We start from the raw sequence: 14,808 nt of genomic DNA, 5'->3' as shown, positions 1-14,808 counted from the left end.
CAGCAGATTGGATTCAAGTGAGACAGGCAGAGGGACTTCCGTGTGGGAAAAGGTGCACGGATAAAGGGGGAGAATATGTCACAGACTGAGCTCAGACTGGGAGGCCGGAATGGGCACAGACAAGCAGAGGCTGAAACGTGAAACTCGTTTTATTAGGCTCTGGACGATAGTATTCTTTGTACATGCTAGGTCCGGTGTGCACCGAGTCCAGCCCAGTCACAGCCGGGGGGAGACAGTTTCTGAGTGAGCCCAGGAGATGGAGGGCAAAAGAAACTTGGGATCGTGGCCCCAATACACAGGTAGGTAAGCTGAGGCCAGAGGAGGAACAGGGACGTGCCCGACGTCACCCAGCCAGCCGGGCACTGCGCTGGCCTCTTTTCTTCGGGCCAGGGTCATAGAGACGGAGCAGGACTCTGGCGTCGCGCTTACGGCGGCGCCCGTAGCTGTGGGGGTCCTGGGGCTCGCGGCCGGCCTTCCCTGAGAGCTCTTTGGTGGAGGCAGAGCTGAGCCAGTATATAATCTCTGGCAGGCGGTGCGTCTGGCATGTGCCCAGGGAACAGAGGCGCCTGCGGTTCTGGGCGACCTGATGCAGGGGCCGTCTGGGGAAGGAGCATGGGAGAAGACCGGGTTCAAACAGAATCCTCTCGAGAAAGGGGTCTCGGTGGGGTCGGGGCACCCAGAGCTCCGCCACATGGCAGGCGCGTGTACAGATGACCATTCCACCGACGCGGAAAACCGTGGCCTGAAGAGGGCGCACGCTCCTCGCGGTCTCCTTCCCGCCCGGTCCCCGCCGCCACCCGCTTCTCACCTGCCCGCAGAGTCCGGGTCCCCCAGGATGGAGGAGGCGAGAAGCAACAGGAGGACGTGGGAAGTCATCGTGGGGTGGGGCCGGGAGTGGTCCTTGAAACCCCTGGGCGAAGCGGCCCGTCTGGAGTGCGGCCCCGCCCCCTCCCGACTCGCGCTTCAGCGCCAGTCCTCACTCCCCCGGCGGGGAAAACCGAGGCCGAGTCCAGGCCACACCACGCCAGAAGGGAAGACAGAACCTGGATCCCCACGTCCTGTCCTTGGCGTCGGAGCCCCACACGGGTGTGCTGGTCGCGCAGCGGCGCTCTGACCCTGGGAGGCCTCTGGAGAGCGACCCTTTTAAGGAGGGAAGAGGGGCGGGGCAGCTGACACCTGCTAGTGGTGACACAGCTTAGGGCTTCCAGGAAAGGGGTGGGGGCAGGGAGGCGCTGGGCTTCTGGGACTTCAGCCTCAACCCATCAGGGACCCTGCCTTCGAATGGCCAGGCTCCTTCGTGGGCAGGACAACGCGGGGCATGTTGCAGAGCCACCTGGGGGTGTGGACAAAGGGAGTCTGGGCCCCAGAATAGCCGGCAGACACCATCCTGGAAGGGGAAGAGGTGTAGACAGGTGCAAAGAGCCACAGGGCCTAGGGCTTCAGCTGTACTGAAGCAGGTGTCAGCAGGGCCATGAAAAGGAAAATTCTGGTGGCTTAGGTGGTCCAGGTCCTGGGACAGCATCCTGGGGGACGAGGGGCTCTGTACACAAGGTCGTGGGAAGGGTCGGGTGTGGATACCATGCCTGCAGCAGAGGCTGAACAGAGGGTCCCTGGGGAGCTGAGGTTGGGATAGCCTCTGGGGAGGTGGGGAGGCCCTGTGGCCCTAGGAGGGGACCCTTCCCTAGTCCCCCAACTCCACGTTCCAAGCAAGGCTGGGGAGAGAAGCAGACACCCCCTCCCCACAAGTTCTATCCCCTAACAACCCCCCCCCCCCATGACTCAGTTTCCCCAGCGGCAGCAGCAGGCAGGGCAGCAGTCACTGCCAGTCAGCCCTGGCCTGGCCTTGGAGGGTCCCAGACAGGAAAAAACAGCCAGAGGAACAATGTGTGTGCTGGGGGGGGGGGGGGGGGGGGGGGGGGTGGCGGGGGAAGATGGCTTTCTGGGAAACCTAAGGGCCCAGCTGTGCTGGGAACCCACACCCCAACCCTCCCCCAGCCCAGCAGGGCAGTGGAGCGGGAGCCCTGCCCAATGGGGACAAGTGGGAATGGGGCCTCAGGGGGCATGAGTGAGGGGGTTGGGGGAGGACACAGGCCCGGAGAGGCAGACAGGGGAAGTGACCCTGGTGGAGGGTGTGGACGGCAGAGACCCTGCTCCGCCCCCCAGGAAGCCGAGCCGTCCCAGCTGAGGATTTATTGGCGTAAATGCAACCATATAAAAACATAAGTTATGAAAAACACAGTCACGATGTGCCCCCCCCCCCCAGCCCAGGCCCCTAAAACCCCCTTCTGAGGGAGGGAAGGAGAGGAAGGGGGAGCCCCCAAACTGCCTAAGGATGCCGCAGCCCCTGGGCCCGTGCAGGGCCGGCCCGGCCGGGGTGGGAGAAGCCGGGCGCCGCCTCAGCGCATCCGGTAGTCAGTGGAGCAGGACAGCTCGCACAGCTGGCCCTTGAAGTCCAGGTCGATGGTGAAGTCCAGGTCGCGCTGTGGGGAGAGGGCAGACGTGAGGGGCGCGCGCCACGGGGCAGGCAGAGACCCGAACCGTCGGGAGTCGGGAGGCAGCAGCGGGGCGCGCGCTCCCAGGAGACCAAGGCCAGGCTGGAGACTCCCCGGGGCCGGTCCCACCCTCAAACCCACCTGGAGCCCGGCCGAACCGGGCTGCTCTGTCTCCCACATCCCGAGATCTTTCCCTATCCCAAGCCATTGGCCTCATTGCTTTTGAAGAAAGCAAACCCCTCTCCAGCCAAACTCAGGGGTCCCAACCCCGCCTTCCGCACTTCCTCTACTCCCAAGCTTCCGGCAAGCCAACACTTCCATGCTCCCCACCCCCCCAGGACTCCCCGGAAAGGCTCGGGGCAAAGTCACCTATAACCATGATGGCGCCTGCCCTCAGTCCTCGCTGCACCTCATCCCAGGCGCCCGGGCTCCTCTCCCATCTCTGGGCATCTCCCTGTCTCTTCAGCTCACCGGGTGTGTCTGTGTGTGTGTGTGTGTGTGTGTATGTGTGTGTGTGTGTCTCTCTCTCTCTCTCTCGGTCTCTCTCGGTCTCTCTCAAGCTCAGTACCACAGACATTTGGGGCCAGAGTGGAGGAAGTTCCGGTGTCCTCGTCACCGCGGGATGCGCAGCGGCATCCCTGCCACTCCCGGGAGCCACCAGTAGCACCCCTTCTCCAGTTTTGAGAGCCCCAAATGTCTCCAGAGAGACAAATGCCCTCTGGGGGGCAGCAAAGCTGCCTCTGCTGGAAGACCTCCAGCTTCCCTTGGAAAGCTGGCGTGACCTTGGGGCCTCCTCCGTCTGTGCTCCCCGATCAGGATCCAGCCCGGGCGCACAGATCCACGCGTTTAGCCCAGGCCCCCGCCCTGGACTCCAGGCTCCAGAGCCTTCGACCTCCCATGTACTCGGGGTTTCTCTGGGGGTCTCTGACTCAACATAGCTGAGAGGGCTGGGCTGCCGGGGCCCCAGAACAGGCGGAGATGCCCCTCCTGGGCCCACCCCCGAACCCCCGCAGCGCCTCACATTATTCTTGGCATTGGGCCGCATGCCAATGGTGCCAAAGATCTCCTCGCCCGTCTTCACGGTCAGGTAGTCCTCCATGTAGAACACGGTCTGCTTCCAGTGCGTGTACGGGGACTCGGGGCCTGGGGGGTGCGGTCGGGTCAGCCAGGACCCCCCCCCCCCATCCCCCGGCCTTGGCTGGGCCCTTCCCTCTGGCCGGCCCCTTGATGACCTTTACTGAGTGGTGACAGGGGTCACCATCCCCGAATCCCTTCACTCCCATCAAGTCCTGGAGAGGGACCTCGTCTACTTTCACAGGTGGGGAAACTGAGGCAGGACAGGCTCAGGTGAGCTGGCAGAGCCGCGGTCACAACACGGGCTCCCTCTGCCGGCTGCTGTGGCACAGCCCCCACCCCGGCCCCGCCCCTCGCTCACTGGTGGAGAAGCCTGTCCTCTTGTGGCAGCGAGTGAACTCGATGTTGAAGTAGGCCACCAGCGCGTGCACGTAGTCATTCCGCTTCACTTGCAGGCAGAAGGGGGAGGTGAAGGTCAGGTCTTCCACCTTGACGGTGTAGATGTCCACCTCCTGCGGGACAGGCTCCGTGAGCCCCACTCCCCGGCACCCCGCCCAGCGTTCGTTCGGCCGAAGACCCTGGGGGTGCCACGCGGCAGTCCCCAGTCCCCTCCCTCCCCCACCGGAAGCCCAAACCGGACAGTCCTACTTCCTAGAGCAACTGCTCGTGCTTGGAGTGTCACCCGTTACCCCTTCACCGGCGTCCCCCCGCCACGCTCGTGATGGCAGCCAGTGATGTGAAAACACTGGCCATGAGATCACGTCAACCCCCGGCTCAAAACCCTAGGACGGTTCCCCGGCACTCTTTCTGGCAGGGTGTCCAGCCGCCCATCCAGCTCCTGTCTCCACTCGCTCCAGACTTCCTCTTCCTCCACGTGGCTCTCGGCCCACCTCTCGTGGCCAAGCACAATTCTAGAATCCACCCCTCTGTCCGAACCACGAGCGGGCTTAGCTCACAGAGCTTTTTGATGGTCAAGGTGGCTTCTCTGGGCCTCCGGCGCCACCTCTGGCTGACAGGTCAGACTCCAAGACAAACACCTGGACCTGAGGTCTTGCTCAGGCCCAAGTGGCGGCCCTTCCTTGTCTCCAACCCCGGGGACAACCTGGCCACACACTCTCCCCACCTCACCTTTATGAGGCAGGCGTTGGTGACCAACTGCTTGGGGTCCACCACGTCCACCAGGGGCTCCTTGATGGCCACGTCTTTGATGCAAGACATGTCAAAGCCATATACGTTCTCCCACCCTGGGGAGGCAAGCAGGGAGGAGGGTGAGCCCGGCAGGGGGCGCTCAGGGCAAGCCAGTCCCGCCCCATGGGCGTCCGAGGGACCCAAACTCACAGTGGATCTTGTAGTCTTTGTACTGCCGGTCTTCAATGGCCGTCACATACAGCGTGGCCCGGTCTGGGAAGATGAGGCCATCGGGTGCCTGCCGAGGGGGAGGGGGAGGGTGTGAAGGATGGGGGGAGACTCGGGACACCGGCCCCAAACCTGGACAACTTGCGTCTCTCTATCCATCCACACACTCTATCTCCGTCCTGCCCACCTGGACTCCTACAAGCGGCCTCTTCACTGGTTCCTGGCTTCTGTCCTCACGCCTCATCTAGGAGCACCTAAGTCAGACCTGTCCTTCATAGGTTCTGAAGGATCTGCAGGACCCTCCCTGGCTCCTCTGAGAGGAGAAACCAAAGTCTCATGGGAGTGCTCAGGCCCCCTGCACGTTCTGTTTCTTCAGTCCACTCCCTGTCCCTCAACACACAGTAAAAACTCTCCTGCCCCAGGACCTTTGCACTAACTATTTCCTGGGCCCAGGTGCTCTTCCCCCCAGGATGTCATGCAGCTTTCCCCTTGACCAGGTCTCAGTCACCTCCCCCTGGGAGGCCTGCTCTGATCTGAGCACCCGGAAGCAAGGCCCTCCAGCCTCTCCTATCCTTCTGCCCTGCCATGTTCTTCTTCCCAGCACCAACCACCTCCTGACACTCCTCGTCAAACAATGTCTAGCTCCTGGTGCCTGTAACATCCCATTTTGGCTCCTGGCCCTCCGACATCGGAGTGGTCAATCCCCTGTACGAAGTCCCCTGTGTGGGAAATATCTGCCATGGCTTTTGTCTTCTGCCCAGACCCCGACTGACAGGTATTCAACACGTGGCCGAAGGAGCCTAGCCCCAGCGCACAGCCCCCACCCCGCCGAGGGCCTCACCAGCCACTTGTCTCGGGCATAGAGAACGGTGTTGAGCATTGACTCGTAGAAAAGGCAGTAGCCCATCCACTCGCTGATAATGATGTCCACCTTCTCCACCGGAAGCTCCACCTCCTCCACCTTCCCCTTGATGATGGTCACCACTGCAGGGGCAGACAGAGGCACGTGCACCCAGCCCTGAGGAGACCCGTCTGCTTGCCTCTGGCAGGGGAGGGAGTCGGCAGGTGGGGGGGGGCAGGGCCTAGGGATCCCACTGAGCAGCCCGTTTTATCCAGGAAAGGTTGGGGGCCGCATTTGGGCATCTTCAAAGAACTCGACCAGCTGAAGCCATGCTCTGTGAACTCAGGGTTTTTTATTTCTTGTTTTTTAAGTAATCCCTATGCCCAACGTGAGGCTTGAACTCACAACCCTGAGATGGGAGAGTTGCACGCTCCACTGACTGAGCCAGCCGGGCGCCCCTCTGTTAACTCCATTTTAAAATTCATCCATCACTCTGGATATTTTTAAGGCAGAAGCAGAAATTTTGTATGGGTTAGGCATTAGGTGATATTAAGACTTTGTCGTTAACAATATGGTCATATTTTTTGAATGGCTTCATCTATTAGAGACACACACAGCAGGATTTACAGGAGAAATGATATAATGGTTGAAATTTGCTTCAAATGGAGACATTTAAAGCTGACTGATAGATACCTGGGGGCTCATTATATTAGTCTCTCTCTCTTAATTTATATATACTAGTCTCTTAAAAAAAAAAAAATCACTTCAGGGGCATCTGGGTGGCTTAGTCAGTTAAACATCTGACTCTTGATTTCAGCTCAGGTCATGATCTCCTGCTTTGTAAGATCAAGCCCTGTGTCAGACTCTGTGCCGACAGTACAGAGCCTGATTGGGATTCTCTCTCCCTCTCCCCGGCTCGTGCACACACTCTCTTTCAAAACAAATTAACTTAAAAAAAGATAACAATCACTTCAGTTTCTAGGATGCTAGGAGCCTCCACAGCCCGAAAACCCACCATCTTCTCATATCCTCTGCCCCTCGAACCTTGCAGGTGGGAACTTAAAAGCCATTCGGTGGGGTGCCAGGGTGTTTCAGCTAAGCACCTGACTTTGGCTCAGGTGATGACCTCACAGTTTGTGAGTTCAAGCTCCACGCTGGCCTCTGTGCTGACAGCTCGGAGCCTGGAGCCTGTTTTGGATTCTGTATCTCCCTCTCCCCCTCTCAAAAATAAATAAACGTTAAAAAAAAAAAAAAAAAAAAAAAGCAACGCGGCAGCATCTACACAATTTGTATTTTTGACCCGAGCATCCTACTTTTATAAAACTGACCTCACGGACACGCTAGTTCATATGTGAGATGACGTTATGTGCGAAGGGACGAACATCTCAGAAGCTGCTTACGTGTCCGCCCCCAGAGCCTGAATAAGAAAGCTGAGGTGGGAGCGCCTGGGTGGCTCAGCCGGTTAAGTGTCCGACTTTGGCTCAGGTCATGATCTCACAGTCCATGGGTTCGAGCCCCACATCGGGCTCTGTGCTGACAGCTCGGAGCCTGACGCCTGCTTCCGATTCTGTGTCTCCCTCTCTTTCTGTCCCCTCCCCTGCTTGTGCTCTGTCTCTTTCCATCTCTCACAAATGAGTAAACGTTAAAAAAAAAATTAAAAAAAAACAAAAAAGAAAGCAGAGGTGTGTGCATCCAATGGGGATTGTCGAACCCCACTGCCAAGGGCCCCGGGGAAGTGGGAAATCACTCATTCCATCCCCACAAACCCATTCTCTTCCTGGGCTCACCATGGTCTAGCTTGTTGGCTTTGACGATCTTCACCGCATAATCAGAGATACTGGAACACTCGATCTGGGGGCCCAGAAAGAAGGGAGGGTGAGACTCCCCCACTCCGACCCTCAGCCCCCCGTTCCCCTCCATCCCATCCCTGAGCCCTAAGGGGCCCCTCCCCGTCCCCAGGCCCAGGCCCACCCGCCTGCCCAGGACACTCACCCCGATGACCTTGCGGGCTCCGGCCTTGGCAGCGAACATACAGAGGATCCCTGTGCCCGATCCCACGTCCAGCACCACCTTGTCCTTGAAGAGGTGCCGGTTGTGAAACATGGAGTTTCGGTACGTGAGGGTGCGTACCTCATCTTTCAGCATCTCCTGGGGGGCACGAGACACAAACACGCCATGAGGGTGCCCGCGTCCCCAGCTGGAAAACGGGGCAGCCTGGCCCCTGACACACTGGTGGTCTGGAGAGCTAGAGCTCAGCCCTCCCACTTCTTAGTCCCCTTGGAAGAAGTCATTTCTCTTCCACATGCCTCCGTTTCCCTATTTGTAAAATCAGATTGGATGGACTAAACTCCCTTGCACCTTGGCCCGATTCTATTGTTGCCTCCTAAGCCCTAGTGATCTCTGGCTTTTACCCACTCAGTGCCACCAAACTGTTCACTTAAAAAAAAAAAACCAAAAACCAGTGTAGTTTGTTATGTATATTTTACTACAGTTAAAAAAAAAAAAAAAAAGAGTCCTTTGCAAAAAAAAAAGAAAAAGCAGAGGTCCTCAGAATCCCACCCCAGGCGCTTTCTGGGATACCAGCTTCCAGAAGGTGCAAAAGGGTCCAGAAGCCCTGTGCATCCGGGCGGGAGAGGCTGGGGGGGCAGTCCCACGACCGGACACTAGAGGGCGGCAGACACCAGCTGACCCTGACCTCTGGCTGAAGTCGCAGGCAGGGAGGCAGGCAGGCAGGCGCCCCAACCCCAGCCTCCCAAGAGCTAAGGGCTGAGCTCCATCTCCAAGGCAACGGCTGGGAGAGGCGACCCCGGGGTGTGTGCCTCCTACCCAGAGGGGCGGCCAGGCCCGCTGCCAGGGGAGGCAATGCGCATGCGTGGGACATTAAGTTCCAGCCCTCCGGAAGATGCACATTAACCCCCTCAAGATGCGGCAGCTTTTGGAGCTGCTCACACTCACCTCGTGAATGCCGAAGTGAGCATAGGAATCAAAGTAGTAATCTTTGGACGTCATGTCCTCAGCGTTGGGCTTCTCGCTGCTTTCTGCTTGGCCACAGGAGACCTGGGAGGGGTGGACGGGAGCATGGGTCAAATCTGGTGGCTCTCCAAGCCCTCTCAAACATTCAGGTCCCTACTTCTCCCTCCCGAATCATACCATGGCAACCCTACAGCCCCCGCCTGCCATCTTGCCTCCCCCAGAACCCCCAAAACCTAACAACCCCACTTTCCTCTTCCAGGACCCCCCCAGAGCACCATCCAGGGGAATACCCCAATACCTCAGCCACGCCTACCATCTCTCCAGTTTCTCTGCCCCCGTCTCTAGCTCAGCCCACAGCTGGGGAGGGGAGGGGAAGGCAGAACTGAGGCAGACACGGGAAGGGCAAAGGGGGGCTGGAAATGGAGTTAAGGAAGTAGCCACAGTATTTGGGGAGGCCAGATGGGAGCCACAAACCTGCAGGGGGTTTGTGCTAACGGTTTGGGGGCACAGGGTGAGCTGGTTTGAAGCAAGAGGAATCATGGTTAGCCGGCTAGAAAGGGCCTGATGTGTGGCAAGATATATTTATGTGGGGAAGGGTCTCACAAAAGGATATTTACTTCTTCAAGAGGCGGCTGGAGGCTCATCCCATTAGCCAAGGTGGCTACAAAATTCTAGGAGAGAGTAACAGGGAGAAAGGATTAGCTACTGGGAGTGGCTAGGGGAGGGCCAGGCCAGGGGACCCCCAGCTCACAGGGGAGGGGGTGTCTCCTGCAATTTGCCTATTCCTTGGCGGGGAGTGGTGGCAGAGGGAGCAAGTAAAGAGGCAGGGCTGCTTTTAAAAGGGAGGAGGGGAGTGGGGGGAGAAGAGATGGGGTTCTGTCCCAGCTATGGCTGGAGAGATGGTGGCCCGCCCCCAAGTTGTCCCTCTCTGGCCAGGCACCTGACCATCCACACCTCCCCCATCCAGGCCAGAGGAACTGGCACCCGCCAGGCACACAGGCACTGCCAGCTGTCGCTCCCCCTCATCATCTAATCCCCCCAGATTATGTGACACTTCCTGACACGCACCCCCATCCTGGGGTGCCATGAGTAGCTGGCGGGGGGGGGGGGCTGGCAGGGTGTACCCACTGGGCATCTGCCACCGCTGCAAACAAGTCTCTTGTCTGAGAGGGTTCCAGAAAGGAGGTGTGGCACACAGGCAGGGCTGGCACCCTGGCCACTAGCTCCTGCCTTGGGCTCAGGGAGCCCCCAAACAAAACCAGCTGGAGCCAGTCTCCTAGCTAATTACCCTCTTCCCATGAAGGCAGAGTCTGGGGAAGGAGGCCAGACTCTGGAACCCCTAACCGGTCAATCCCCATCCCAGGACCCAGGCCCTAAACGTCCCCCCCCCCCCATCCCACCACAGCCGCCTATCCGCCCCGTGTGGGGCCAAGTCCTGAGACAACTTCTAAGGAAAGTACTTCCTCCACCCACACAGACCCTGGTCCAGGAGCCAGCCAAGGAGGATAGAGGGGTCACTGGAGTGACCCCTGGGAGCTGCCTGCCCCCAATGCTACAAGGGAAGAGGAGGGAGTTCAGAGGCCCCATCAGATTACATCTCTTCCAGATGTGATCATCCTCTGGGCCCCAAGAAGCATGAAGTCACAGACGTGACCCACACAGCTCCAAGCTCCACCCCCACCCCACCCCCAGCCAGTGAGGACACCTACCTATACAGGGTGACGGGTAAGGGGATTTCCCACTGGGACCCATTTCTGAACACCACTAATACCACGACCAGGCAAGTCCCAAGAGAGCCTGAAACAGCACCGAAGGCAACCCCACATGGCTGCACGAAAACTAAACCTTTCAGGAAACCATTTCAAGCCTCCAGGCTCAGGACCCTCAAACAGGGCTTCAGGAAGGGGGGAGGGGACCATACCCCACCTTCGCGTATGCGCCGGGGAGAGAAAGATCTCCAATAGGAGGTAATTTATATTCCACCACATCCTTTTCATAGCAGAGACTCTCCCTCCCCTCGCCCGGGGAGGTGGGCTTTGGGGCACGCCCCATGAAAAAGATGTCCCTCCCACACACCCAGACATGGCCACAAGGGGGTGCACGACGCCTTATCGGGAAGGATCTCCTTCAACTAGAGGCCCCCCCACCACCCAGAGGGAGGTCACAGGGGCATGCCCCATCCCCCCAGCTCCCAAAGTCCCGGGCAGGGGAGAATCCACGGACAGGAAACCGGGGGCCCGGTGGGAACCAATTCTTCCTCTTCCTCCAATCCCAACCCATGACTGCACGGAACCTGGACCGAAGCCTAAGCAGATGCCTCGGTATCAGGAACGGCGTTGTAGAGAGTCGAGCTACACTGCTCCCCTCGAGAGACCCTTTACTTGTCCGAGGAACCGAAGTAAGCCCACCCCGAGGGGTACAGAGCGATCCCGGGGGAGAGGGCTGGGGGCCTCGGAGGGAGGGTCGGAGCCTCCTCTCCGCCCCCCCGGGGCGCCCCTCCCCCGGTCGGGGGCGGGGCCTTTGTCCCGCACGTGGAGCCCGCCGGGCCACCGGGCACGGCACACCCCCTCCCCACCCACCGTGGCGCGGCCACGTGGGGGCCTGGCCGGAAGCGCCCCCAGCCCTCCTCCACGTGGGAGGGGGCACGACACCCTCGGCTCGAACGGGTGCCGCAGGCCCCCGAAAGCCAGGAAACCCGCATCCCAAACTGTATCCTGGGATCTGGAGCATGCGCTTTCCCCTCCGTACGTCCGAGACCCTTCAGCCCCAATCCGCCCATTCGGAGCCCCTTCCCCACGACGAAGGCACAAAACATCGACCCCAAAACCGCCTCCTATCCCCGGCGGCGCTCCGGGCGCTCACCTCCATGATGCAGTTCGCGGCCTCGGCTGCCGCCATCTTCACCCGCACCTACTCCTCCTCCTGCCGCCGAGACCCCCCCCTTTCTCCGCACTCCCCCGGGACCGCCTTATACCGGAGGGTCCACAGCCCGCCCACCACGACCCCGCCAGGAGATCTCATTGGCAATGGAGGCGGCCCGTCTGAGAATATCGCTTAGCGACTGGGCAAAGAAGACGCCCATCAAAGTTGACGGGCCCGCCCAGTCTGGTGTGCGGAGCCCCGCCCCCTTAAGTCGACGGGATGGGAAAGACGGTCCGTCTATCGTAAGAACTGCGACTATGATTGGGCAAAGTCTACCAGAAGTTCCCTCCCCTGCTCCGCCAAGCACCGCCTCAAAATTTCCCGGTGGGCCCCGCGCTAAGCAGACATCTTGAAAGAGAGCTGTCCATCACCTAAACAACCCGCCTCTTAATAGCTGCTATTGGTTTATCCGGAATGTGACGTCATGAATACTTTGGACAAGCCCTGTCAAGCTGCTGGTCTCAAGGGGAATGCGGCGATTGGCCCACGAGGAGGGAGGGAGGGCGGTCTTTAGGCTCCAGCTATTGGCTCAAAGGAACTGTCACTCCTCCTCCCTTGGAGGAGGCTTCTCCAAGGAGCCTTGGGTGGCTTCTCCCAGCCCTATGGGAGTTCAGAAGAAACAAGGGAGTTTGTGCCCACTTACCTGAGGGACAGTGAGAGGCTCAAAGAAAAGGAGGGCTTGTCTGGGTCCGAAACAAGTCAGCTATAGGACTCAGGCCTCACGACATATAGCCACCTAGTCCTCTACCTGACTGTCCCGAGTTTTCTAAATACAACCCTGCTCAAGCCACTTGGCCTTTGCCGGGTCCCCGCCCCCGCTGGAATACTCACCTCCCTTTGCCTGTCAACTCTTGTACATCTTTCTGGGCACACCTGAGATGCCACCTCTTCCGGGAAGCTTTTCTCCTCTTGCAGAAAAAATTACTACAGACCTTCCTGACTTATGATGGGGTTACGTCCCTGCCCCCAATAAACTGATAGTAAGTTTAAAATAACGGAACTTGAAAATGCATTTAATCCACCTAACCAGCCGAAAATCATAGCTCAGCAATGTTTGGAATACTTACATTAGCCTACACTTGGGCGACATCATCCAACACAGAGAGTATTTTATACTTAAATGTTGAATATCTCCTATAATTAATTCATCGAATGCTGTTAGCATGATTGTATGGGTGCAGAATGGTTATATGTGCATTGGTTGTTCACCCTCGTGATTGCTTGGCTGTGAGCTGTGGCGTAACATGAGAGATCAGGAGCCCAGGGAAAGATCCAAATTCAAACTCAGAGTATAGTTTCTAATGCAGAGTGTACCCCTTTCACACCAAAAATTTCAAGTTGAACCATCATGAGTGGAGGACATCTGCAGTTGAATGAAGGTGAATGCAACCCGAGGAATATATCCATCACCCCACAAATTTCCTTCATGAGTCTTTTGTAGTCAGTACCTCTCCCACCCACCCCCACCCCAGAAGCGATCACTTTCTGTTTTCTGTGGCTCCCATGTAGCTTTTTCTTTTCTAAAATTTCAAATGAATGGAATTATACAGTATGTTTTCTTTTGTGTTAGTCCTCTTTCACTCAACATAATGCTTTTGAGAGTCATCCCAAGTCGTTGCATGTAACGTTTCTGCAAACTTTTTTATTGCTGAGGAGAATTCCATCCTAGGGATGTATCACAGTTTATCCATTTCCCTGTTGATGGACATTGTATACTTTGGGGGGCTATGAAGATAAAGTGGCTATCCCTGTTCATGCAGGAGTCTTTCTGTGGACTCATTGTCTTTTATTTCTCTTGGGTAAACCTAGGAGCAGATGGCCAAGCTGTATGCTAGGCGTATGTTTCACTATAAGACATTCCCAAAAAGTTTTCCAGTGTCTTCTACTACTTTGCATTCCCATCAGTGATGCATGAAGAACCCCTGTTGCTCCACATCCTCACCAGCACTTTTGAAGATCAGTGTTTAAGGGTGTCTGGGTGGCTGAGTCAGTTAAGCCTCCGACTTCCTCTCGGGTCATGATCTCACAGTTGGTGAGTTCGAGCCCCACATCGGGCTCTGTGCTGACAGCTCAGATTCTAGAGCCTGCTTCAGATTCTGTGTCTCCCTCTCTCCGCCCCTCCCCTACCCATGCTCTGTCTCTCACTCTCGCTCTCAAAAATAAATAAACATTAAAAAAAATGGTATTTAATTGTAACCATTCTGGTGGAAATGAAGAGGTGTGTCATTTTGGTTGTCCTTGGCATTGTCCTGACCATGAATGTTGAACGTTTTCTCATGTGCTATTGGCCATCGGTAGAATTCCTTTTTTGTTTGTTTGTTTCTTCATTTATCTATTTTTGAGAGAGAGCACGAGTGCTACTCTTGGGGTCATTTTAAACAACAAAATCACCATAAAAAGTACAAATATGCAGGGGCGCCTGGGTGGCTCAGTTGGTTAAGTGTCCGACCTCAGCTCAGGTCGTGATCTCGCGGTATGTGAATTCAAGCCCCGCGTTGGGCTCTTGTGTTGACAGCTCGGAGCCTGGAGCCTGCTCCGGATTCTGTGTCTCCCTCCCTCTCTCTCTGCTTCTCCCCTGTTCGCACTCTGCCTCTCTGTCTCTCTCTCTCAAAAATAAATAAACATTTTTGTAAAAAAAAAAAAAAAAAAAAGTACAAATATGCAAAAAAATGTAGCACTAAACAGATTGAGGAAAGGATACTCATTTGCAGCATGACAGCTGAAACAAGAGGGCAGAGTGCCATCTGGCTCAACCTTAGCCAAAAAGGTGCACAGTGGGTGTCAGATCTTTTGCTGCCCTGGACGTATGCATGCCTACCAACAACCACCGTGTTAATTTGGGGATTACAAATGAATTTTAGCGAGTAGGCAAAATTCACAAATCTGCCGTCTGTGAATGATGAGATTCAACTGTAATTGGCTTCCTGTGTCACCTTGTACAGACCGTTTTGTATATTTACAAAGAGAATTTTTTGAAGGGGGCTATAGCCCTAAAAAGGTGACAACCCCCTGGTCTATAGGTAGATGAGTAACTGGCCAAAAAGACTCAGAAGGAGGGGCACCTGGGTGGCTCAGTCAGTTGAGCATCCGACTTCTAATTTCAGCTCAGGTCATGATCCCAGGGTTGTGGGATCGAGCCCCACCTCGGGC

General features: G+C 57.0%; 2 protein-coding genes across 5 annotated transcripts; both read right to left on the bottom strand.

Moving 5' to 3' along the window:
* Positions 1-131: 131 nt before the first annotated feature.
* On the bottom strand, positions 132-1,194 carry ADM5 (adrenomedullin 5 (putative)). The gene is made up of 2 exons (XM_047836640.1): positions 809-1,194; positions 132-599 (listed from the first exon to the last, which is right to left on the bottom strand). Exons 1-2 carry the CDS (start codon positions 874-876, stop codon positions 344-346), a joined length of 324 nt encoding a protein of 107 aa, XP_047692596.1. The 5' UTR covers positions 877-1,194; the 3' UTR covers positions 132-343.
* Positions 1,195-2,175: 981 nt separating this feature from the next.
* On the bottom strand, positions 2,176-11,740 carry PRMT1 (protein arginine methyltransferase 1). Of its 4 annotated transcripts, XM_047836636.1 has the most exons (11): positions 11,599-11,685; positions 9,354-9,407; positions 8,719-8,820; positions 7,756-7,911; positions 7,551-7,614; positions 5,764-5,906; positions 4,905-4,992; positions 4,695-4,810; positions 3,928-4,078; positions 3,514-3,635; positions 2,176-2,480 (listed from the first exon to the last, which is right to left on the bottom strand). In XM_047836636.1, exons 1-11 carry the CDS (start codon positions 11,632-11,634, stop codon positions 2,397-2,399), a joined length of 1,116 nt encoding a protein of 371 aa, XP_047692592.1. In that variant the 5' UTR covers positions 11,635-11,685; the 3' UTR covers positions 2,176-2,396. The 4 variants fall into 4 exon arrangements, with proteins under 4 accessions (XP_047692592.1, XP_047692593.1, XP_047692594.1 ...); XM_047836637.1 differs by lacking the exon at positions 9,354-9,407 and having other exon boundaries at positions 11,599-11,740; XM_047836638.1 differs by lacking the exons at positions 9,354-9,407; positions 11,599-11,685 and adding an exon at positions 9,035-9,146.
* Positions 11,741-14,808: the final 3,068 nt, after the last annotated feature.

The sequence above is a fragment of the Prionailurus viverrinus genome, chromosome E2, assembly GCF_022837055.1.
Source record: "Prionailurus viverrinus isolate Anna chromosome E2, UM_Priviv_1.0, whole genome shotgun sequence".
Lineage (NCBI taxonomy): Eukaryota > Metazoa > Chordata > Mammalia > Carnivora > Felidae > Prionailurus > Prionailurus viverrinus.
Note: the sequence above shows the minus strand (reverse complement) of the source record. Positions and strands in the feature narration are given on the sequence as shown.